The 26,621-nt window shown below is 44.1% G+C and overlaps 1 protein-coding gene across 1 annotated transcript in view; it reads left to right on the top strand.

Annotated features, from left to right (window-relative positions):
* The window catches only part of ABCC4 (ATP binding cassette subfamily C member 4 (PEL blood group)), a 1,754,849-nt gene that overhangs the window by 1,477,354 nt on the left and 250,874 nt on the right, over window positions 1-26,621 (top strand). The window contains exons 25-26 of the mRNA XM_078657605.1: window positions 13,189-13,380; window positions 25,672-25,827. Of these exons, the coding sequence (XP_078513731.1) occupies window positions 13,189-13,380; window positions 25,672-25,827 (348 nt within the window). The remainder of the gene's footprint in view (window positions 1-13,188; window positions 13,381-25,671; window positions 25,828-26,621) is intronic.

Below are 26,621 nucleotides of genomic sequence, written 5' to 3'. Positions count from 1 at the left end.
CCCAGTGCCCACTCTAAAACCTGCCTGGTAGTCGGAAAGGATTTTGTTTTCTTCTATCCAGTCCAATATTCTAACCAGTAGAACCTTGCCAACTACTTTTTGAGTAATATCCAGCAGACTAATTGGTCTGTAGTTGGACGGCTCCTCTCTGGCACCTTTTTTAAAAATGGGGACCACCTCCGCCCCTTTCCATGACGAAGGGATCGGAGCACCCTTACAGATGGCAACAAGTAAGGAGTGAATGAATTTACCCCACTTTGGAATATCTGACCTCAGAAGATCGTCAGGAATACCATCCGGACCAGCGGCTTTTTGGGGCTTGATGGTACCTATAGCGTATTCCACCTCTTTGATTGTAAAGTCAAGTTTGTCAGGAACAATGCTCCAGTGTAACAAGTTAGTTGCTGGAACCACAAACCTCCCTTCAGTCTCATTAGCAGCCTCAATAGGTGGCAAATCCTCATGTCGGGAGTATAATTTTGAAAAGTGGTTAACCCCCGATTGACTTGAAATGTTACACGAGATAAGATCAATATCCGGCCTGTTTCTGGCTCTGATTGTGTCCCAGAAACATTTAGGGTCTTTTTTGAGACTGGCTTCTTTAAGAGTAAACCAGTACTGTTCTTCCCATTCTTTTTTAGCGTGTGCCAGTGTAATCTTATGCTTTTTCCTGGCAGTCTGTATCAAAGATTGGGATTTACTTTTAACGGCCTCTATTAATAGAGACTTTGCCCGTCTGCATGCTGGAGTATACCAATCGTGCTTACCCCTAGGTTTAGACTGGGGCTAGTTCCTCCCTTCAGAGCCCCTAGCCCAAAAGACTTCCCCTATAGACTTAACAACTGTTTCGAAGATAGGTGTTGCCCTTTCAGTTAACAAAGCTGGATTAATATTATCCAGTTCTATTTGTGAGGCCATAAGTAATTCGTCTATAGTGGAGATCTTAGTAGTGTCCATAACAATTTTGTTCCACTTTAGACGTCTTCCACAAGAGGAAACAGTGATTGTATGTGGGCTTATAGATAAGGTTGCAGGTTCATAACTAAGCCAGGGGTTCGTTAGAGATAAAGAAAGTGAGTTATGGTCACTCTCAACAGTGGCTATCACCACCATATCAAGGACCAATCCCCAAAGTTTTAAGTCCAACAGAATATAATCAATCCTTGAGGAATGATCTATTCTGTTGAACGTATGGGCACCCAGGCGGTCTGAGGCTGTACGACCATTAGTGGCTCTTAGGCCGAATTCTAATGTCAGCGCATTAAGCTGTATTGCGCTACGGGACCATCTTTTTATCGGAGGGATAGTGAGTGCAGGGATACCCCATTTGCTGTCCTCCTCTCCAAGATCCAAGTTATCCTCCATAGGAAGTGGCTCATAGGTGCAATTAAAATTACCTGCTACCAGGATATGGTCAGCTTCCTCGTGATCTCTAAGTTGTGTTTCCAAGTCGAGGATCACCGCGGAAGTACACCCATTTTTAGTGCCTCTAACATAGATGTTATATAGGGCAAAGGATAAACCCACACTAGGATTAGTTAATAAGATCCCTAGTATGTCTGGGCTATTGACCTGCCTAGATGTTATGCAGCAATTAAGGGAAATGCTTATCCAAATAAGAAGTCCCCCTGAGGGACGTCCCTTCCCTTGCGTTGCTTTCACAGCAGGAACAAAATGGGTTACAAAACCAACCCGATGTAGTGGTTCTATGCTCCAGGTCTCCTGGAAGAGGCAGATTGTATGGGCCTCGATCAAGTCATTCCATTCAGGTAGAGCCAATTTCCTATGGATACCTGCAAGGTTCCAACTAAGAATTTTAATTGGATCCTTGTCCGGTTTGTATTTGTGATTATTAGTTAAATTAAGGGTTTGGGGTTCCATGCAATTACTTGCCAGTGTAGAGGGTATTGGCTCGATATCTGTGGCTATGTGCACATCTGCCTCAATCCCATGAACCCCACTAGATAAGGTTTGTTGTACCAGGGGGCTTTGTTGATCAGGTTCCAATATTAAATCCCTTGTATATGCAACAACTGTAGAATCGTTTCCCACTGTGTTAGTATAACAGCCCGTGTGTCAATCGACCCCCTCAAGTCCATTCAGGCAACTAAATCGATTGGACCCAAAAAATGGTAACACCGGGCCATGAAAGACTGGTCGAGCATTAAAGTCATAATGTCTGCCCCTCCGAGCAACCCTCGTCCAGTTATCATGAGCTTGATTGAGATGCATAGGGGTAGGAGGGAAGAAAAATTAGACATGAAGGGTCTGGATTGTTGATTCTAATGATCTATTCTTCCCTCGACATATATAAGTAACAGTCCCAGCATCCCGAAAGCTCACCAGAATGCAATCCCCTATTATAGATTTATTTGTTTTGCCCACCCAAGGGACCCTTCTCACCATAATGATTTGGTTATTGAGGTGAACTGGTAGGGGTCTATTCACATTCAGCCACTTGATAACCCTGCTTTTCAGAGTGCTGAAGTTCTCAACTTCCCTCACTTCAAGTAAAGGGACACCGGCCATAACGACCATAAGGTCGTTAGCCTCTGGGGGGAGATTAGGTCTACGAGGCCTAGGAAGAGGCTTAACTGGAGGCGGGAAAGCAGAACTAGCAGTAATTGGTATAGGGGGAGTTAGGCCTACAGGTGGAGGTGGCCTATTAGGGTTTAATAGATTGGCTGAGACTATATTAGCCATAAGGGGTCGTAAAGGGTGAGCAACAGTAGTAATCGGGGGAGGTACTAAATTGGCTGGCCTATTGTCGGATTTCGTGGGGACCATGGGAGGAGAAATAGTCTCGGCAGGTCTACTCTGTATACCAGCCACGGATTTCATGCTATTCAGTGTAGCCTCCAATATAGTGAGTCTGATCTCGACCTTTTTAATACTCTCACTAATGGGCAATAATAGGGATCTGAGCAGAAATTCAAGATTTCCTAGTGGGACAACAGAGGTAGGGGCATTAGTGACATTTGTTACTGTAACATCAACCGAGTCAGAAGCAGTGGTAGCCTTTTCAAGAGGTAGTGAATGTGCCTCTTCAACTAACCTCTCAACGGAGGGAGGGAGTTTTGTTACCCTACCAAACTCGGAGTGGGGGATTTTTGTTTTAGTTTTTCCCTGACCACCCCTCGTCTTCTTCCTATGTTTATTCGGTGGGGGCCCATATACCCCTTGCACAAAAGTGGGCTTGGTTATAGCTTTAACTTTCCCAGCTTTGGTAGCTGGTGGGGGCTGGGAAATTAAATCTATAGTCGCACTACTTGGGCTAAGAGAGGGGACTAAGTCAGAAGATGACTCGGTGGGGGAGTTGGTGCAGTCCCTCAAAAGGAGTGGGACATCATCCAGAGCAGGTATTTCCTCGCTCAATGATATAGAATTTTCTAAAAAGGGCCTATTTTTCAGATTTTCTATAGAGCGTCTACGCTCCGCCCGAAGCTTGTTCAAAGTACTTTCCTTATCCCCTTCTCCCGCAGCCCGAGGGAAATAATTATCTAAGGTCCTATTTTTTGCCCCTCCCAACCTCGTAGGAGTGCCATCCCTAGCCGGGGAAGGCATAACTGGCCTTAAGAGGTACCAAACTAAGATGTAATTTGAATAATACAAAATAAGACCAATAATCAAGAGGCAAACTAAAGAGGGTAGGCCCAGCCCAGCCTACTCCGGCCAACGAGGGCCCGCCCTTTGCCCGGGCTTCTCTCGGCACGCTCCCGCTCGCTCCCGCGAAGCGGTGGCACTGGTCACCTTTAAGCAAGGATACGGCAGTCTCAGACGCTGATAGGCGGGGGCGTGGCCAGCGGGGAGAGCAGCCCAGGTGTGGCAAGTTGGGCGCGCAGGGACTCCTGGACACTGGAGTCCCTGCCTGTATACTCGCAGCCCCGCCGGCGCTCTCACCTGCCCCGCACTCCTCTCTAGAGAGCTCCCAGCAATCAGCAGCTGTTGGTGGTAAAAGGCGCTGCGGGACCCGCGAAGCGGGTCCGGCGAGGCGCTGGCGTTTTCCTCGCTGGGCAGTCACAGAGGGTGGTGATAAGGAGCCAAAGAACCAAAGAACAGGTAGGGGTTTAGATCAAGCGCCAAAGGAATCCCAAAGAGCCGCTGGCAAGGTCCGTTTTTCAATCCAGTGCGGGGGGCGTGGCCAGCGGGGAGAGCAGCCCAGGTGTGGCAAGTTGGGCGCGCAGGGACTCCTGGACACTGGAGTACCTGCCTGTATACTCGCAGCCCCACCGGCGCTCTCACCTGCCCCGCACTCCTCTCTAGAGAGCTCCCAGCAATCAGCAGCTGTTGGTGGTAAAAGGCGCTGCGGGACCCGCGAGGCGCTGGCGTTTTCCTCGCTGGGCAGTCACAGAGGGTGGTGATAAGGAGCCAAAGAACCAAAGAACAGGTAGGGGTTTAGATCAAGCGCCAAAGTCCGCTATTGTTAACAGATTTCTTAAGGGCATCACTCACACGTTTCCTCCTGTTCCGTTTGTGATGCCTCAGTGGGACTTGAACCTGGTTTTAACATTCCTGATGTGCGCTCCCTTTGAGCCACTTCACAACTGTCCTCTTCGCCTTCTGACTTTGAAGACTGCTTTCCTGGTTGCCATCACCTCTGCCAGGAGAGTGAGTGAGCTCCAGGCTCTTTCTTGTACTCCACCTTTCCTTTCTGTCCATCCGGACAAAGTGGTGCTTCGTACCAAACCTTCTTTCCTGCCCAAGGTTGTCATGGCCTTTCACATCGGGCAGTCCATCACCTTGCCTACCTTCTTCCCGCCACCGCATCCCTCTAAAGAGGAAGAGCGGCTCCACCGTCTGGACCCAAAACGTGCGCTCTCATTCTACTTGGATCGCACACGGCAGTTCCGGGTGGATGACCAACTCTTTGTTGGTTACGTGGGCGCTAAGAAGGGGAAAGCAGTGCACAAGAGGACCATCTCCCGGTGGATCATCCTGTGTATCCAGGCATGCTACCCCTTGGCTAGGAAGGAGCCCCCGGTTGGACTGCGGGTTCATTCTACCCGAGCGATGGCAACCACCACTGCCCTGGGCAGGGGTGTGCCCTTACATGACATCTGTCAGGCAGCTACGTGGGCATCGCTGCACACGTTTGCAAGACACTACTGCCTGGACAGTCAAGTCCGGAGGGATGGCTTCTTTGGCCGTTCCGTCCTCCAGGACTTTCTGGTGTGATTATTGGTTCGCAGACCCACCACCGGGGTTGGTATTGCTGGGGTATCTATTCTAAGGTAAGGAATCTAATACTAACGTGTCTCTTTCAGATGCACAAGTTACTACTTGTGAAACGATATATCTGTAAGAGACATTAGTTAGTATTAGATTCCTTACCGACCCACCCATCCTCCCCGTTCTGCGAACAAATATCTAGGGTTAGGGTTGTCCCCTTCAGGGCCCTAGTTTCAATGGCACCAGTGTTGGTTTTTAACATGGCTCTGCGTTTCTGGCGCGGAAAAGCTGTGTCTAAGAACTGACGTCAGCACGCGGAGGCGGCGTCTAAGTACTCCGACGAAGTCATCACGGCACCCACGACGACGGACGCGGAGCCGCAGACGACGCCTACCGACGCGCAAGGGTACTGCTACGCAAAAGTTTCCGGATCCAGTCTGACGCCTGGGGATATTCTAAGGTAAGGAATCTAATACTAACTAATGTCTCTTACAGATATATCGTTACACAAGTAGTAACTTGTGCGATATACCTGGAGTCTTTTTTGACTACCAACTGATGATAACCTTTATTTAAATCAAGGCGAGAGAAGACCTTTGCACAATTTCATTGCGTTATCATGTCTGCAATGTGTGAACCTTGATGTTGTTCTCGCTCAATTGCCTTGTTTGCTTGGCGCACATAAACACATATCCGTACAGCTCCTTCAGTGTCCTTTTTGGTCACTATCACTATAAGAGAAACCCATGGCATTGGACCAGTTGAATGCTCAATAATGTCTTGCTTAAGTAGCGATTAAAGTTATTTTTCAACAGCATTTCAATGAAGGAAACGGACTTACTATTTCATGTTGAGCATTCATATTGTAATTCACATAAATCAGTCCCATATCAGCAGCAGTAATGAAACCGAGCAAAGTCACTTGCCGCTATACCGTGAAGCACATGGATGGGTGCTTGCACCATCATTTTCGTGTTTTTCAGTGAACCTTGACTTTTTATGGGCATCAATGCAGCCCAGATGTACACTTTGGTTTTCAAAGGCGTAAGTTGAGGCAATGGACACATTTAATTGTATTTCCCTCCAGGCATTATGTTTATTAATGCACCACTGTCGATGAGCAAAAAGTATTGAGCAATCATTCATTTTCAATGTAATGTTGGGACAATTTTTGTATGACTTTGGTGCTTTGGCAGATTGACTTTTCTTTGACTGACATTTTTCCTCACATGCAGCCAGTCCGACATGCACGCGTTTCTCCTAGGTAAGCATTGACATGGCGCAATGGTCGTCCTCACTTTCATTTGATATTGAGGAGGAAAAGCTGTTTGATGATGACTTATATGACAATCAACTTCAGTATCAGTTTGCCTCTATTGATTTTAGCGCCTGACCTTGTGGGGGTGGTCGAACATTGCCTTTTGTCTTCGTGCTGTGACGCACATACTTTTCCCTTCCCTTTCCAAACCATCACAAAATGGTTCTCTTTCCCACAGCCTTTACATATCTGTCCAATGGCAGGGCATTTATCTTTGTGTGGAAATGAAAATCCACATCCAAAACACAACATCTTTTTGCATGTAATCATCACTTTGTATCCTTCAGTCTTTTGCTCTGGCTTATTTTTTATACTCAGGACTGATTCACTCCGGGCACCTCCGGTCTTCATGTCAGCGGCTTGTCTTTCAGGGCAGTCATCAACACATGCTCCAGGCTAGAAGTTTCTCTTGGCATGCGTCATCTGAAGGAATCTGACAAGAATCCATCCATAACACTAAGTCGCAAAACTTCCTCATTCTAAAATTCATTGAACCTACAGGTTTTGATGAGTGTATCAAGTCTCTCCCCAAATTCTTCAATGGTTTCACTAGCTTTTTGGTGTTCTTGACTGAAAATGTATCTTTCCTAATCCACGCTTGGTACTGGATTGACCTTGGGATTCAGCGTTTCTTTAATCTGGCAATATGCTATTTCTTCGTCAGTTCGCAGCATTTTCTTCATGACTTGTTTCACACCATCAAGATTTTTGAGATACCTAATGATCTTTTTATCGGTCTTTTCAAGTGCATCAATGAAATCATCAGATGCTCTATCCACACAGTCCATCTATCACCAATATTTTGGTTTTCGGTGGTATCGAAAGTTGGTTGCAGCTTGTTAACTGGTTATAGGAGTTGCTGACCTTGAGGGTAGAGCTCTTTCTGCTCCTGTCGCCTGCCCATTTGAGTGTGCGTCATTCGTTCTATTTGTGATGCCCTGCAATGGACCGGCCTCAGAGTTGTCATAGATAATAAGGGAAGCAGTGACCTTCTCCTCAGTCTCCATCAAAGCCCTTCACTTGTTGGAGACCTCTGGATTGTTCTGAGGTATCACCTGGCAGCTTTCATAGTGGGCCACTTCAGGTATCGGACAGCTCTGTAAGCACAACCTTTGTGCTTTTTCTTGGGTCTCCTCACCCAGTACTGAGGTTGTAAAGCTCTACTTATCGAGGCTCTGGTAAGTGGAATGATAATATACACCTTTCTTACTATTCTGTCAGTCAGCAATTATTAGCTATACAAAAGGGGATGATGGACGGAGCGTTTGAGCAAATCAAACACTCACCCCCAGTCAACTGATCTGGGTTTAATCCATCACCATTCTTTAGCTCACTCTGCCACCCCAGTTCAGACATGGCTATATGCAAATCAGTCTGACCCTGTGCCTCATGGGAACAGTCCAGCCCGAACTGCCAAGCCATGTCTTCCCTGGACCGGAAACAAGCATCCTGGGACCGGTTTCGGATTCATAATCCTCATCAGCCAGGCTATCTTGAATCCAGTGGCCAAGTGAGCAAGGGACTCACGTCTGAGCATACCCTGCCACACTTAGGGCGAAAAAAGCGATACAAAAGGGGATCATGGACGGAGCGTTTGAGCAAATCAAACACTCACCCCCAGTCAACTGATCTGGGTTTAATCCATCACCATTCTTTAGCTCACTCGGCCACCCCAGTTCAGACATGGCTATATGCAAATCAGTCTGACCCTGTGCCTCATGGGAACAGTCTAGCCCGAACTGCCAAGCCATGTCTTCCCTGGACCGGAAACAAGCATCCTGGGACCGGTTTCGGATTCATAATCCTCATCAGCCAGGCTATCTTGAATCCAGTGGCCAAGTGAGCAAGGGACTCACGTCTGAGCATACCCTGCCACACTTAGGGCGAACAAAGCGATACAAAAGGGGATGATGGACGGAGCGTTTGAGCAAATCTAACACTCACCCCCAGTCAACTGATCTGGGTTTAATCCATCACTATTCTTTAGCTCACTCGGCCACCCCAGTTCAGACATGGCTATATGCAAATCAGTCTGACCCTGTGCCTCATGGGAACAGTCCAGCCCGTACTGCCAAGCCATGTCTTCCCTGGACCGGAAACAAGCATCCTGGGACCGGTTTCGGATTCATAATCCTCATCAGCCAGGCTATCTTGAATCCAGTGACCAAGTGAGCAAGGGACGCACGTCTGAGCATACCCTGCCACACTTAGGGCGAACAAAGCGATACAAAAGGGGATGATGGACGGAGCGTTTGAGCAAATCAAACACTCACCCCCAGTCAACTGATCTGGGTTTAATCCATCACCATTCTTTAGCTCACTCGGCCACCTCAGTTCAGACATGGCTATATGCAAATCAGTCTGACCCTGTGCCTCATGGGAACAGTCCAGCCCGAACTGCCAAGCCATGTCTTCCCTGGACCGGAAACAAGCATCCTGGGACCGGTTTCGGATTCATAATCCTCATCAGCCAGGCTATCTTGAATCCAGTGGCCAAGTGAGCAAGGGACTCACGTCTGAGCCACTTGGCCACTGGATTCAAGATAGCCTGGCTGATGAGGATTATGAATCCGAAACCGGTCCCAGGATGCTTGTTTCCGGTCCATGGAAGACATGGCTTGGCAGTTCGGGCTGGACTGTTCCCATGAGGCACAGGGTCAGACTGATTTGCATATAGCCATGTTTGAAATGGGGTGGCTGAGTGGGCTAAAGAATGGCGATGGATTAAACCCAGATCAGTTGACTGGGGGTGAGTGTTTGATTTGCTCAAACGCTCCGTCCATCATCCCCTTTTGTATCAGTCAGCAATTATTCCCATGTCAGTACATAACCACCTCTTGCAGTATCACTCCGTATAGCGTACAACTTTATCTTGCATGACAGTTCTGTTCTGTTATATGACTTGACCAGCAGGTTCTTGACCATCAACGTGTAGATTCTTGGCAATGCTTTCATTGTCTTAATTTGCTTTACAGTGATTGAAGTTGCGCTTTGACTCAACGTGCATGAAGAGTCAATTCTGTTCTTCTACAGTGGCACACGTGGCATGCATGAGCAGTTTGCTTGGATCATGGCAAACTATCTGGGAGAGTACAGTCATTCTTCGGGTTACCTATGCCTTATCGTGCCACCATTTGTAGCGTGTTCCCAGCCTGTGTACCCGCCAATGCCTGCCCGCGCCACACACAGATCCTAGTAAAACATGTCCCTATGCTGCTGCGTGTAAGTGCAAACTCATCATTCTAAAACAAGCTTTCGTGGCATTTTGCTCTGACACCTACGCCACAGCTCTACAGAATCCGTTAGGATCCAAAAGGGTTCCGTCATAAAATGTTGTATGACACTACAAAGATTAAAATAATATTGAGATAAAAATATTGTAAACCAAAATATAAAGTAAAAAATAATGTGATACAGTTAAAGGTCTCATTTAAAAATATTGAATGAATATATTGAAACATATACATCTTATAACAGTACCCACATGTAACCCCTATAAAACCCAATTACCTGAAGCATAAACAAAAAACATGTATGTTTTATAAGTAATAAGAAAGTAAATATATTACAAATGTAGTTAACATTAAATTAGAAAAATATGAAAACATTATTTAAAACACTTCCTACCCAAACCTTTATGAAATTCAACTGCCTGGAAAATAAATCTCAAGAAACTTAAAACTATATGTATATAGATTTAAAACCTAACCTTAAACATTCAAGAATATAAAAAATATTAAATATTTCAAATAAATTAACAATATTTAAACATTAATTTAAACCACTATTCACCCAAAACACTTATATGACCACAAACAAATTGCATTAGGAGATTTTACTGACAAAAAATACAAATAAAAAATAACATTAAAATGCACAATAAATTAAAGAACAGTTAGAAAAAAGAACAATCAAATACATTTGAGTTATTAACATAAATCACCTTCAATAATTATCTAAAAAACACAATGTTAAAGTAATAGATATATAAAACGTAAATAATATTGCTCCAAATTAAACATGAAACATTTACAATTGATATACAAAACATGAATATAACAGTACCCATGATATTATGACTTTGATATTAAGTAACGTTGAAATTCTGCCATCACTATTTAAGATGCACACTGCTTAACTTGTGCCTTCATAAATACAGCCCTTGATATTGTATGGCCTTGATAAGCAGTGGAAGTCAGCTCAGATTCTGTTGAAATTGTAAACTTTCAAATGCTTTTTGAACTGTGAATCCGTGATCAGAATTGACCCAAACTTTTCAAATTCATTCACCAATAACTTTGCATAATGCTAAATCCATGAATCATGAAGTAGTAAATTCTGTTAGGTAGCATTTGTGAAGATCAGCAGACACCGATCTATGGATGATATTTGTTGGTCTTGACCCTCTCTGCTGGGTCATCCCTAAACATTTTGTCTTCAACCTCCTGTTTTCTGAACCTGTTCCTGTTAGCTTTTAGGACTCTGCATACTTTACCACTGCTGAGCAGTGCTAAAGTTCTTGTACTCTATCCTTTAAACATGGTAAAACTGGCTAACACCCAATTGGCATATTTCATTTACTTGTAAGTCCCTAGTAAAGTAGTACTAAAGGTGCCCAGGGCTTGTGAATTAAATACTACTGGTGGGTCTACAGCACTGATTGTGCCACTCACTTAAGTAGCCTTTTTAAACATGTCTCAGGCCTGCCATTGCAGACTGTGCTTGCACTGCCATTTTGACCTGGTAAGCTAAACCTCTTGCCAGGCCTAAACCTTCATTTTCAATGCATATGTCACCCTTAGTGTAAGCTCTTCATAGCTTAGAGAGCAGGGTGCAGTGCATTTACAATGTTGAACATGTACTTTTAAGTTTTACATGTTTTGGTAGTGAAAAACTCTTAAATTCGTTTTTCACTTCTGCAAGTAATGCATCTCCCATATAGTAACACTGCATTGCCTTGATACATTAAAAGTAATAACTTTCAATTGGGAGTGGGTAGAATTGTTAAATTTGGTGTCTAAAGAATTGTAATTTAAAACCCTCTTTAAATGTAAGAAAGTTGTCATTTTCTTTTCCCAAGTATTTAGTGCCTGAAGCCTGTATTTCGGGTCACATACCACCTTCAACCCAAACCTGGATTCTGCTTATTGTAAGTTGTGCCCCCAAGTGGTGCTACAACAGTCCTGTACACTTGGAATTGGGCCTGAAGGTGCTCTGCAAGCCCAGCTGTTGTTGCTTAGGTAGAACCAGTGCACCGCATTGCCTCAAAATGCCACAGTGAGGCGCAACCCCAACACAGGGCCCAGCAGCTCCTCGGAACTGTGATACTCCTCAACCCAGGACTTTGCAGCCGGCGCTGTGCAATGCATCCTCGTCGCTTGATTTTGCAACGCTCTTCAACAATGACTTAAGATACTTTTTCCAGGGGGCCTAACTCGGGTCTGATTACTATGACGGTGGGAGCACCCTCGACAGCCCATTGGGTGACTGTCCCACCGCCATCGTAATAATGTTTTCCTCCCCCCACATTAGGATGGCGGGGGACGGGTGGTGATGGGAGAGAACGAACGTCATGGATCCGACGGGCTCAAGGAGCTCGTTGGACCATTGGAGGGGAATCCAATCCTTACAATGGTGGCGCTACCAGGCACTGCCTAGGTATTATGATGTCCCTCCCTGCCAGCCGTTTCATGGTGGTTTACTCGCCATGAAAAGGCTGGCGGAAAGGGACATTGGGTGCCCACTAGTAGGTCCCCTATTACACCCTGGCCCTCAGCTGTAAGTTATGGGGGGCACATATCCCTGCACCATGTGGAATGTGCCGCATGTTGCCTGCAACGTAGTGCAGGAATAAGTAAAGTGTCCCCTTTTTGTTCTGCGGCGTATGCAGCAGCCAGTAGCACCCACTGCAATACAAAACATAGGCATTGTGCCCGCCGTGGTGTCGGTCGCATCTTAATACCTATGGCGGGACCACCAAGTCTGTTGGGTGGTCCAATTTAAGAAAGGATGGCGGTCGGGCAAAATTCCGACTGCCACTCTAATCAGCCCTTAGGTCCCTGTTTCCAGTCAGTGCTCCATCATAGTCAACCTCAACTTGGGACTTTGTCCTGGTCCGGTGCAACCAAATACCCACTTTTGGAAATTTGTGCTTTTAGGCAATATTTTCACTTAAATCTTTCAAATTGCATTTCCCTGGTTCTACTGGATTTTTGTTGTTTTGGTTTCAAATCATTTATTACATTACACTTTATTTTTCTAAGTTTGTGTGGTGTTTTTCTTGTGTTGTGTTTTCACAATATTACTGTTTGAAGTGCTGCATAAATATTTTAAATGTTGCTTTTAAGTTACTCCTGACTGCTTTTGTGCCACAGTACCAGAGGGTTAAGTACAGGAGATTTTGGGGTTTGCATGTGTTTCACTCTGACAAGAATTGTGGTTGCACCCTCCTCAAACAGTGACCCAATTTCCTACAGTATTCATGCTAGTCAAAATCACAATAAATGCATGAATACATTAACCCACACATTTGTAATATTTACATATACAAACCATCTTTGTGTATCACTTTAGACTTGCCCTCTGCCAGCCGTTGAGTATAGTTCTGAAATCTTCCACCAATTAAACTTTGATCATGATTTTAAAAAAGTATTTAATGAATACATTGTGCTTAATAGGGTTTTGTAATCAATTCCTTGCAGATGATATCAGTAGAAAGAGTGCTGGAGTATACACAACTGGAGAAAGAAGCTGCATGGGAATCCAAAAAGCGCCCTCCACCAGACTGGCCAAGCAAAGGGGTGATTGCCTTCGAAAATGTAAATTTTGCTTACAGTTTGGATGGACCTTTGGTGTTAAAGCACCTGACTGCTTTGATTAGATCAAAGGAAAAGGTATGTTTGCGCACATATTATAAGTTTTTTCACCAAGCATTTTTTATATTTTGGCTGTGCCTTCTATCTCTTGTCTGTCATGATACAATTTTCTGATCAATCATGCTGCATTCTTGGAGTAGTTGTAAGGTATAGCTGTTAACAGAAATAGTTTTGGAACATCAAAGCCCAAACACTCTCATGGCCAGCCAAGCCCGGTGAGCTCTTGGCCTTCGGCCATGCGTAGCAGGGTGGTGGCTTCCTTCCAGGCACTGCACTCAATTCGTAGTCGGAGCAGCCAACCCTCGGCTGCGCATGGCATTCAGCCATGTGCAGCGGGGTGTACACAGCCTGGCCTCTGGCCAGGACCTCTGCACAACCCCCCCATTAGCAGCCGACCCCTCACTCTGCCTAATCCCTGTGGAATCCTATCCCCCTGTGGATACCCAGCTTGTATTTTGTTTTATTTTTTGGCCAGATTCTGTGCCCAGCTTCCTCCGGCCAGGCCATAACCGTGGGGTTGGCACAGGGCCTGCACCCTAATCCTCCGCCCAATGACAGCCAACCCCTGGCTGTGTACAGGCCTTTCGCTGTGCACTGCATTTAATTGTGCACAGTCTTTGGCCGTGTACCATGGGGGTTGGCTGAAGGGATTGGCCTCTGGTCAACCTCTGCACCCTACCCCCATGAGCAACCAAATCCTTGTGGGTTTCCAGCTCCCCACTATCCATGGCCTATGCTTGGTCTTCACGCAGGCCCAAGACCCTACTGACACCCAGCACCTTACAGATACCCAACTCAGACTTTGTTTTTAATTGTTGGCTCTGCATCCAACCCCCCACAGTCAGCTGACTACCCTTGGTTGGCCAATTTCGACTGCGTACGGCTTTTGATCATGCACAGCAGGCTATTGGCTGCAAGGCCAGACATTAGACAAGCTCTGATCCCAACATCCTGCAGATGCCCTAAAAATATTAAATTCATATTTTGTTTCCATTTTTTGTTGGTATCGAAGTGCTCTCAGTGTATTGATGCTTATATTTCACCCACATAGTACTGTGGTGAAGCTCCCATGGTACAATTGGGTGAAGCTTGACTGCTGGTTCTTGTGGGAATACTATAGTACCTCATGGTAGGGTCGCACTAGGTCCCACAGCAGTATTGTGGTCCTGATGGTCTGCAAAAAAACTTTTTACTTTTGGTCCTTATGGGTGGGGGCGTCCCTCTTGGTTCCTCTTGCTCGTTCCTCTGAGTCCAGGTATCTCTGCTCTGCTTCTATACTATTTTTTACAAATGTTTCCAGGATAGAGGGACCAAATCCCAGATTCCTGAGATGACCACCGCATGATTTTCTTTCCAAGTTACAGCTGCACAATCAGATTACACATGATACTGCAGGACCGTTATCAGTCCTGCGGTACCCAAAAGGTTGCCAGGAGAAAAAACCTCACTCGACCAATAAGAGGGGCACATTTTTTTAAGTTGTCTTACTATGAGACTCCCACTGGACCAACCATCTAGAAATATTCATCATTTTAATCTCTTCCTGACCTCGAGCGGTGCTTTTAAAGCAGATTTTCGTGAAACTGCAAAACAGATTTAGACCGAATAACAAAAAGTATGCTTTCTGAGAAAAAGTTAAATTTTTTTGACAAGTTTGTGTCATTTTGTTCAGCCGTTTGTGTCTATATTATAGAGCAAAGTTTTTTATGGGAATTAACACAGAAAATAAACCTTTTGGGAACCTCCCTTTTTCTTTGCCCCGACTAATGGATCACCCCGAACCTTTCCTTGACGGAGTCGAAGTGGTTGAAATTTCTTGTTGGAAAGTTTTGTGGAGATTCGTCAAATGGTGGCAAGTTATTAGCAAAACAAAACATTTTCTTGCTGTGGAAACTACGACCTAGCTATAACTACACAGTGTCAACCACCACTGTGCACTGTATATATTATCACAAGGTACTTATAATTTGGTCTGTTTTCCATAGCCGGAGCGCTTTTTGGTTTGCTAATAACTTTGGCCATGTTTGACAAATTTTCACAAAACCTTTCAAAAACAAAGTTCACCTACCACAGCAAACTTACTGGAAAGCTTAGATGTCATCCATCAAGCAAGAGGCAAGAAAAAATAGGGCTCCCAAAATGCAGAATCCCCATGCATTTTCCATAAACCAATGCAGGCAAGGCTAAAGCAAAAATTGCTGAAGAGAATTACACTAAATTTGGCAGGAATTTGTGATTTGGTGTAAATCTGTTTAGTAGATTTTGAGATATTAATTTGGGAAGTCATGAGTGATGTCATAAATGATGTCATAGGTCATGTACAGAGTGATGTCATGTGTGAGGTCACAAGCAGTGCATGACGGGGCGCGAGTTATAGTTAGCGCTGCTGACTATAACTGGTGAATTTCTGAGTTTATTTTATTTCAAAATGTTAATGTTGTCACTCGCAAATTCACCAAATTATAACGAATACACTAACCTTTGGTTTTTTTTCAGTGAATGTCTCAGGTTTAAAAACAAAACACATCCTTTCATCACACTTAACAGTAATATTACATTAACCTCTGTTTTTACAGTGAATATGCATATATATAAATACACACACACACACGCGCACACACACACATATATTGTTATCTTATAGGTAGGACCATGTTTCCATGGGATAAGTGTTTTTTAACTTGCCTATATCTTTGGCGCTGGTTGACAAATCTTCACCCAAGTTTCCCCCAAAAGTGCTGAGGTGATTCTTGTTGTGCATGGAAAGTTTCGGGGCGATCCGTCAAGCAGGGGGCAAGAAAAAGGAGGGGACAAAGAAACGTGATTTTCCCATATGATTTGTATACATGACTACAGCCAGTACTAATTTGATTTTTTGATTGATTTGATTTGATTTTAGGATTTATAAAGCGCGCGATTGCCCATGGGCGTCTTGGCGCTAAGTGACATCGTAGACCAGTTAGCTTCTATTGGGGGTTAAAAACTTGTAGAGAACAAGCAAGTTGTTATCTCCTTCCTAAAAGACAGCAAGGAGGGGCAGTTTTTAATTGACTTTGGGAGCAAGTTCCAAATCCTGGCTGCATGCAGTCTGAAACTCCCTCCCCCCTCCCCCACCACCGACCCTGATTAAATCTAGGCACCTGAATCAATTTTTAATTTTTGATGGCTGGATCTCAAGGATCTGGAGGGCTCGTACCATTTCAGATGATTTTTCAGGAACTGACAACCAGTTCCATGAAGGGCTTTATATGTAAGACACAGGGACTTGAATTCAACTCTTTTACCAATTGGCAGCCAGTGAAGACCTCTCAATCTGTGCGCTACTGGTTCAAACTTTGGAATCTCTAGCACCAGCCTTGCTGCTGCATTTTGTAAACGTTGTAATGTTGCTAGCTGCTTGGCCTGAATCCCTGCATAAAGCAAGTTTCCAAAATCTAGCCTAGACAGCGCCAGTGCAGTAACCACTGTCTTGCGCGAATCTATGGGAATGAATGGTAAGAGTTTTCTGATTGTTTTCAGAATGTACCAGATGGAGGAGGCTAGCTTATTCGTTTGTGCCTCATATGTGAGCTTATCATCCAGGAGAACCCCTAGATTTCTGACTTTATTTACTGGGGAAGGACATTGACCCAAGCTGTCCAGCCACCATTCCTGCGACCAGGTTTGCATGTCTGTCCCCATCAGCATTACTTCACTTTTGTCTCCATTTAGTTTCAAGCAGTTTCCCTGCATCCACTGAAAAATGTGTTCCATGCATTTCTTAAATTTCTTGGCCATCTCTTTAATGTTGTTAGTGATAGACACCACAATTTGTGTGTCGTCGGCGTAAGAAACCGGGGTAAAGCCATAATTCCTTAATATCGCCGCCCGGGGTGCCACATATAAGTTGAATAGAGTAGGACTTAGTGACGACCACTGGGGAACACCACACAGGGAGCTTAAAGGTTTGGATTTTGCCTCTCCCTGCTCCACCGTGAACGTCCTGTTTGATAGGTAGGAGGCTATTAGAGTTTGAGCGGATTCATCCACTCCTGCATCTCTGAGGCGGCAGAGTAGGATATTGTGGTTTACCGTGTCGAAGGCCGCCGAGAGATCTAATAGAATCAAGGCAGCCTTTTCTCCGGCATCCAGCATATACCTAAGTTCCTCTGTGGCCATCAACAGAGCTGTTTCAGTTCCATGCTCTTCTCGAAAGCCGAATTGTGAGTGGTCTAGCGTATTGGTCTCTTTGAGAAATTGGGACAGCTGTCTGTTCAATAGTTTCTCCAAAACCTTGGCCGGAAAGGGTATTCTTGCTATGGGTCTATAATTGCCAGGTTCTTGTGGGTCTAAAGTGGGTTTCTTTAAAAGTGGCAGGACTGAATCTGTTTTCCAAGTCTCCGGGAATTGGTTAGTTTTAATAATTTCTTTAAAAAGCAGTGTTAATTGCTCTCTCAAAAGTTCGGGGAAAAGGTGCATTATCTTAGGTGGACATGAATCGGAAGTGCCTCCTGACTTTGTATGCCTAACAACCTGAAGAATCTGGTCAGTGGAAGGCGGGTGAAATTGGAAGGAGTGTCTGATTGTTGGTGATATGTGGAGGTCGTTTCTTTCCCTATTTGGTTGTTTGCATGTATGATTAGCTGTACTTTTGAAGGACTCATACACACTTCCTACTTTGTCTATGAAGAACTGGCCCAAGACATTGCAAAATTCTGTGCTGATTTTAGTCGGTGCAGAGTTATCATTTTTTGTTAGTTTTTTTACTATGGTGAAAAGTTCTCTGCTCGAGTTTTTCGCTTCCTCTATTTTTCGGGTGAAGTATTTACTTTTTTCTGCTAATATCAATTTTTTGTAGGTAGCCAGAGAGGATTTATAAGTCTCTCGTGGTCCGGACTCATAGTTCATCCTCCATTTTTTTTCCCATTTTCTACAAGTTTGTTTTTGTATTTTTAGAGTGTTTGTGAACCATGGTTGGGAGGGCGATTACGTTCTTGCTGTGTTTTTATTGTTTGGAGCTGCTACTTTTACGGCAGCGCTTATCCAGCTAGATATTTGATTTGAGGCTATGCTACAATCTTTATCAAGTTCTGGAATTGATCTTGTTAACACCTTGGCTGCTAGAGTTATTTTCCTCCTGCGCTGGGCCATAATGGAAATGGGTGTGTTCATGACGAGCTCAGCTCGTCATGAGCACATGAGAGGTGTACCTCATGACGAGCTGAGCTCGTCATGAGCACGGAAGGGGTTAAATGTTCCTCAAGAAGCGAGGGATTGATTTTTGACCAGTTGGGGGAGCAGGTGTGTTTACCGGATGGGACAGCTTCTACTAATGATTTTCCTGTTTTTATAGCAAATATTATTAGCTTATGATCTGACCATGGAACCGGAAGGATTTTTGATATCGAAATATTCTTGTTGGATGTGAAAATCCCATCTAGCGTGTGGCCAGCATCATGGGTATTTTGAGTTACAATCTGTTTCATATCTAAATTTGACATAGCATCTGTCAGTGTTAGTAGACTAGTGTCTTTGCTCTTTTCTAGGTGCAAGTTGAAATCACCCAAAATGATAGAGTCAGGATCCTTCACACTTGACTCCAAGAAAGGGCTCAGCAATTGTGTCAGAGGTGTTTTCGCCCTAGGTGGTCTATAGATAAGTAGACCCTTATACGTATCATTGTTAGTTATATTTATTTGAAAATGCAGCATCTCACAGTCTGAATTACTGCTCTCGTTTAGTCCTTTAGTCCTTAGAACACTTCTATAAATAATGGCCAGGCCCCCCCACGTTTTCCCTTCCTGTCTGCCCGAATTATTGAGTAGCCTTCCGGGATTGCTTGTGCTAAGTCAATGTTGGACGCTTCATCTGCCCATGTCTCCGTAATGAAAAGAATATCGAGATTTTGGGATTCTATAAGTTCCAATGTTTCGGAGTTATATTTGACTAGTGATCGTGTGTTGATTAGACCTGCCCTGAAGAGTTTTGCGTCCCAAACTCTTAAACTGGGAACCTTTGATACTTGGCCTTTCTCTTCCGGAGGGATTCAAAGCTAGTTTGCAGTTAGGGCATGATTTGGTGTCTAGCAAACATGATAATATGGGGCAGGTAGTTTTTGGCCTGAGAGCAGATAACTCCTTCCTCGAATAGCGAATGACAGTTGGATCTGTCTTGGAAGGAGTAGGGGTTGTGGCCCTGGGCCCGGTCCAGGCGCGGACGGGCGCAGACGGGCTTGCCTTCGGCGCGCCCGCTGCAAGCGTATGCTGCGCGTCTGACCTGACATTGCTTTATGTAGAGTCTGGGCATCGGTCGACTAGATCGCTACACAACTGCAGCGCCGGAAGTGCCCCAGCAGGAAGTCAATCAGCTCTGGCCCGTCTACACCCTCTGTTCAATCGGCACTTGCCGTGACGGACCGGGGTGTTCGGGCGGAGCTAGCAGGACTATCGGGGTCAGGAAGTGCAGAGTGCCAAACATCAGGTGAGAAATTCTTAAAAATATAACATCAATGCAGAAATTTTAAAATCTAGCGTCATTGTGGCAAATAAAAAATAATGAATGCAGTAATTTAAAAGAGCGTCACCGTAACAGTGCTGCATAAAATTACATCAAATTTGCAGAAAGGTGGCTGTTAGCCCAGAAAGTGGCCTTTTTGTAGATTGGTGTAAATACATTCAGTAGTTTTGGAGATATTAAAGGAAATTCAAATTTGTATATATAGAACCCTTCTGATCTCGTGCTGAGATATGATTGGCTGCCAACACTTCAAACAAGAAGTGTTGGCACCCATCTTGGTACTCGGCTTCCGCTGAGTCCCATAAAAACGTAAAAAAGAAAGAGAAGAGGGCAGGGTCCAGAGGGACCTCGCCAGGGGAAAAAAAATTGTAAAATGTTTGCTGTGAATTCGCCCGGCGCAACAAATCCATGGTGAAATGGAAACCAAAAAACAAACGTGGTCTCACGCGCTTGATATCAAAGCGCCTGAGTGAGCCAGGGACCAGGGGCATACTATAAAAATTGTACGGGACACACAGCCCCCTCCCTAGGGCTATTGAAAGTGCAGGTGACTGTCCACTCCATGGGGCAAATCTGTTTAAATGAATGCGGGGGCCCACATGCCCCCTTCCGCCCTAGGAACTGCCACCTCCCCATGGACTTGAAAATATGTATGAGGACAAGCCTGCTGGACCCACCCATGCCACAGAGACCACTGCCTCCCAGGGGTAAATCTGTTTAAATAAATGCAGGGAGGCCCAAGCAGCACCCTGATAGCCCTGGGGAACGCCACCTCCCCAGGGCACTTTATACTAAAAGAATCCAGGGGGGCCCAGGCACCCATTTGTAGCCCTGGGAATCTGCCACCTCATTGGGGCAATTTATTGAAAATAAGGGGAAGGGTGTGCAGCCCCCCCTAAAGACCCTGGGACTGCCACCTCCACACGGCTGGAATAAATTAATGTAGGGGGGTCTGTCAGGCCCCCCAGTCCTGGGACCACTGCCTCCCTGGGCCTAAATACAATAATGGAGGGGGGCCCCCTCGAAGAGCCATGGATGGCCCTGGGGACCACCACCCCCCAGGGCTGGCTCCTGCTACCTCCCGAGGTGCCCACCTTCAGAGGGTAGCTTTATGTTTTGAATTGGTGGGAGGTAGCAGCTCACACCAAGCAAAAGCAAACATCACTTTGCTTTCTGCAAGCATAAGCTGTTGAACAGCTCCCGCTTGTAGAAATTGCATGCAGGGAACAGATGAAACATTGCTCCCGCAAGCAGGGAGCTGCTATTTAAAGCAGCTCCTTGCTTGTGACAGTAATGCTGGCTGCTGCGGGAGACGATGGGCCAGCTGTGACTGCGGGGGTCTTGTGGCTACACCTGCGGTTCCATTGCATACTGGGTGCACTAGGCGCCGGGTGATAGGGTCCCGGGGGAGAAATCAGAAACATTTACAAAACTACTTACACTCATGAAATGCTGTCATAAATTATGTCATTTGAGATGTCATCAGTGATGTCACTGACCATGTCATGAGTGATTTAATATGTGAGGTCATAAGCATTGCATTACTGGGGCATACGTTATAGGTAGCTCAGGTAACTATAACTGCTGAATTTCACTGGTTTTCTACCAGTGAAATTTGAGCCTAACTATAACGTCCCTTTAACCTTTGTTTTTTTCAGTGAATTTCTAAGGTTTTTATAAATTCTATTTCTTAACTATAATGTCCCTATATCCTTTGCTTTTTTCAGGGAATAGATATATTTTTTGTTCTGAAAAAAACAATTGTTACAGGGTTATTATAGTTAGACTTAGATTTCACTCGTACATAACTAGTGAAATTCAGCAGTTATAGTTACCAGAGCTAACTATTACATATACCACCACAATACATTGCTTATGACCTCACATATTGCATCACTCATCACATTGTCCGTGACTTCACTGATGACATCTCAAATGATATCACTGATGACATCATCCAGTGAGTGTTTGTATTTTCTAATAGAGACATACTGATACATATTGAACTACTACAAAGTTAAAATACTATACTTTGTCTACTACTACTGAGTGATACTACTACTAATATATGATATGTGAGGGGCTGTGTGTATCTGTGTGTGAGTGACTGTCTGAGTGGTTGTATGTGTGTGTGAGTCGGAGTGCGAGTAGTTGTTTTGGTGTTTGAGTGGGTGTATGAGTGATTGTGTGCAGGAGGGAATGGTGGAGTATGGTTCTATGGGTCTGTAACTGAGTGTGTGATTGGTTTTATGGGTGAGTGAGTGGTTGTGTGAGTCATTGTATGTGTGTTTAGTGGGTGGGTGAGTGGCTGTATGGGTGACCGAGGGACTGTGTGTAAGTGGCTGTATGGGTGCGTGATTGGCTGTTTGAGTTGGTGTTTGGTTAAGTGAGTTTGTGTGTGAGTAGCTGTTTTGGAGAGTGATTGTGTGAGTGGATGTTTGGGTGAGTGAGTGGATGTTTGAGTGGGTGTATAGATGTGTGAATGGGTATGTAAGTGATTGTGTGGGTGTGTGAGTGGTTGTATGTGTGAGAGAGTGGTTTTGTTGAGAGGCTGTATGAGTTGGTGGGGGGACATGTGAGTGGGTGTTTAGGTGAATAAGTGGGTGTCTGAGTAGCTGCATGGGTGAGTGACTGCGAGTGGGTGTATGGGTGAGTTAGTGGTTGTTTAAGTGGTTGTATGAGTGAGTGAGTGGGTGTGTGAGTGGTTCTATGGATGAGTGAGTGGGTGTGTAAGAAGTTGTATGGGTCTGTGAATGGGTATGTGAGGGGTTATGTGAGTATGTGAGTGGGTGTATGTGAGGCTTTATGGGCTAAACGTGGGTGTGTGATTGGTTCTGTGGATGATGTCATCTGTGATGTCATTTGAGATTTGTGATTTCACTTACCATGTCATGGTAATGCAAAATGTTAGGTCATAAGCAGTGCATTGCAGGGGCGTAGAGTTATTAGTTCAGGTAATTGTAACTGCTGACTTTCCTTAGTTTTATATGAGTTAAATCTGAGCCTTAGCATAATGTCCCTGTAACCTTTGTTTTTTCTAGGGAAATTCGATGTTATTTAAAATTTTATTTCTTAACTGTATCCTGTCACTTTTGGGAGTGGGTGTATGAGTTCCTGTATAGGTCTGTGAGTGAATATGTGAGTGTTTTGGTGGTTGTGTGAGTGGGTCTGTGAGTACCTATATAGGTCTGCGAGTGGGTGTGTGTGAGTGCCTGTGTGTGTCGGAAAGTGGGTCTGAGAGTGGTCCTTTTGATTTTTGACATTTGCATACTTAGGGTATTTAAAAGTGAGAACCATGGACTCTGCTCTCACTAGGAGATAACAAACAAGAAAGAAACAACTCATCACAGTCACTAGCTCAATGATGAATTCACTTCCATTAAGGATTTCATATAGTTTTTCATCGTGGAATATGAGAGAAAATACAAGAGAAAAGACACTTGCTTTCCCTTCACGAAGCTCAAGAAGTTAGAATAATTTGTGCCTTACAGAAGTGGAGCTTCAATTGGGGCACCCGCTATGTTTATATTTGTAAATGCTTCCCAATAAGGTCTAATATCTGTGAAATGAGCTTGAGGGGCATAAAGGAACCTCATTTTTTCCAAGAAGAGTCCACAGTTTTGCTTAAAATGCATACCTAATTGGAGTACTTTCTACTGGTTAATTAGTAATTGCTACCTCGCTGGGTAAATGCCTAGTGCATATTCTACACTGCGTAAAGGACCACAAGGTAATATCTCCAGTGACCTTGTGTGCATGTAATTTAGGCAATGTGATTGTTCCGGCAGCATCTTCTACCACAAGTCCGTTTTGCCTCACTGGGACCTTAACTTGGTTCTTACTTTCTTAACGTGCACTCCTTTTCAGCTGCTTCACTCTTTCCTATTAAGCTCCTCACCATCTAGACTAGACCTTTCCGGTGGTAATTACATCTACCCAGGGGGTCAGTGGGCTACATGCACTGTCCTTTCTGCCTTCCTATATCTCCTTTTCCCCTGACAAACTGGTCCTTTGGACTCAAGCATCTTTGTTGAAGGTAGTCACCCCATTGCACACAGGCCAGTACACCACTTTACCTGCCTTTTACGCTCTGCCTCATCTGTCTAAGGAAGAAGAGAGACTCCACTAGCAGGACCCAATTGGGGGCATTGTTGTTCTATCTTAATTGCACAAGACCATTCCAGGAGGACGATTAACTTTTCGTGAGATATGTCGGGCCAAGAAACATACCATTTCCCAATGGATCATACTCTACATTGAAATCTGCTACCACTAACCAAAAAGCAACACCATGAGGGTTTTCATTCTCATTCCTCCACAGCCAAGGCTGGTACCATTTCGTTAGCACACTGAGTTCCGGTCCTGGACATCTGTCAGGCAGCAACATGAGCATCTCTGCACACGTTTTCCAAGCACTACTGCCTGGACAGTCAGTTCTGTATGGATGGACACTTTGCTCATTCAGTCCTTCGGGACTTTTTAGTGTGAAATTGTTTTGCAGACTCATATCTGAGTAGGTATTGCTTCGGTATCTATTCCAAGGTGAGGAATCTGCAACTGAACAAGTTACTTACCTTTGGTAATGCCTTATCCGACCGAGTATCTATCTAGCCTTAGATCCTTACCGACCCACCTACCCTTCCCACTCTCCAAATAGATTTCTAAGGTCAAGGTTGTTCCTCTTTAAGGGCCCTAGTTTTCCACACCAGTGGTCAGTTTTCTTTGTGGTCCATGCTCCTGGTGTGGAAAGTCACAAAAAGAAACTGATGGTCACTGCGGTGGGGTGTCGCCTATATATAGGCCCTGCATACATCATGCCCAGCATGGACGACACCACACGAAACTGAATGATGCCACCATCAGTAGTGAAGGATGCTGCTCATGAAAAGTTGCTGGATCCAGTATGACACCTTGGTATAATTCTAAGGTGAGGAATCTGCAGCTAGATAGAGTCTCTACTAGATAAGGCGTTAGCAAAGGTAAGTTCATTAGTAAAGTTGAAGTAAATAAGGTTTTATTATTACGCCATATTTATTTTCACTGTCTTCTCATAAATATATATATAGCTTCAGTATGGCTTTAGATGTGCAGTTGAGGACAATGATATTTGATTTTGTCCCTTCACATTTAATTATGTCCTCTTGACGTACTCAGCAATATCATCATGTGATGATCTACTTAACTTGATTTGTTCCCATATTTCTTCTGCTGGTGTTGTTTTAATCAAAACCTTGCATATCTTTTCAATCTTCTTTAAATTTCAGCTATATGTATATCATTGTTTGCTATAGATCACATATACTCTTTTCCATTCCTCCGCTGTTGGTGGATACCTTGTTTCTCCCCTTTGGTGTTATCCCTAACGTTGTTTTCATCATGGTTTATTTTAGTATTCCTTGTGTAACCAATCTACTAGGGCTACTGTTATTGTTTTAACTAGCACTCACTCCATTTCTTTCCTTTGCCTTCCAAAGGCCTCTGCAGCTTTCCCTGCACCCTAACCCTGCTTAGCTCCCTTACAAACAGCACACACATCAGAAAGTAGAATACTAATTCATCTTTTCAGAAAATTCTACAGCAATACCCACTTTCTTTTCTATGCTTTGAAAATAACTTGATATCATATTCATTTAATCATTATATTTTCTGTGATCATACATGTATTTTTTGTTGCTTCTTGTTTTTTATTTAAATGATATCACATCCTAGCCCCATCCCTTTGATAGACTTCTAACTATTTGCCTCTTTTTGAATATGATAGATTTTTATTTCACGTTTCTTCAGTTAATAATGAACACGTGTTACATTTTGCAGGTTGGAATTGTGGGCAGAACAGGCGCTGGAAAAAGCTCCCTGATTTCGGCCCTTTTTCGACTTGCTGAACCTGAAGGGAAAATTTGGATCGATAAAGTTCTGATATCAGAACTTGGACTTCATGACTTGCGGAAAAAAATGTCGATCATACCTCAGGTAATAAGTCAGTTATTTTGCTTGCCTTCAAAAGTTTGTACTGTTTTCTGTAATGTTGTTCTTAGACTTTTTCTTCAACAGTTTAATGCGTGATGGAAAAGCTCAGTGCCACTTTGCAAAAGGTAAACCACAGATTCCTAAAATTGGCCGCTCACATATCTATCCAAAACTCTAAGCAAAAAGAAAGTCAGAAATGGTTGGACGTGTTGAGGTTCAAATAGTGGTTTTCATCAATTGAGCTACCATAGCCTTATTTAGACGTGAAGGTTGCTCCCTCTCAAAACTAGCTTTCAAAAGATAAGGAAGGTGGATCAAAAGTAGTTTTTAAAGGTTTCTAAAACATGCCCGTGGTGATAAGTAATGCAGTGCTTGGTACAAGCAACTTTTACCCCTGTTTAATAAGAGCAGATGCCTGGAAGTGGTAATGAGCCGCAAGAATGTTTCTCCATGTTTTGGTGGTGATGCATTGTGTTGTTTTTTGTGCTGTTTTATGATGCATTGCTGTAACGTAATGTTGCACTTGTTGTTGTGTTGCTTTCTGTTTTCAGTGCTTTATTGTGTTTTTTTCTGTTATGGTTAAATTGCGTTATGTTGATTTGTGTATAATATTTTGTTATAATCTGTCTTTGGCTTTAAAGATATCAACAAATTGCTGGTTCATTTCTAGCCAAACGCAGCACATGCCTTTAAGTATTTAAGTGAGTTCTCAAAATCTCCCCCTCCCCACAAACAACATCATAAATCACAGAGTTGATTTTTCCCAATATAAACAGTTTGGATGATATATAATTTAA

This window comes from Lissotriton helveticus, chromosome 8 (assembly GCF_964261635.1).
Source record: "Lissotriton helveticus chromosome 8, aLisHel1.1, whole genome shotgun sequence".
In the NCBI taxonomy this organism is placed as follows: Eukaryota; Metazoa; Chordata; class Amphibia; order Caudata; family Salamandridae; genus Lissotriton; species Lissotriton helveticus.
The sequence above is the reverse complement of the archived record's forward strand: the minus strand, read 5'-3'. Positions and strand labels throughout refer to the sequence as shown.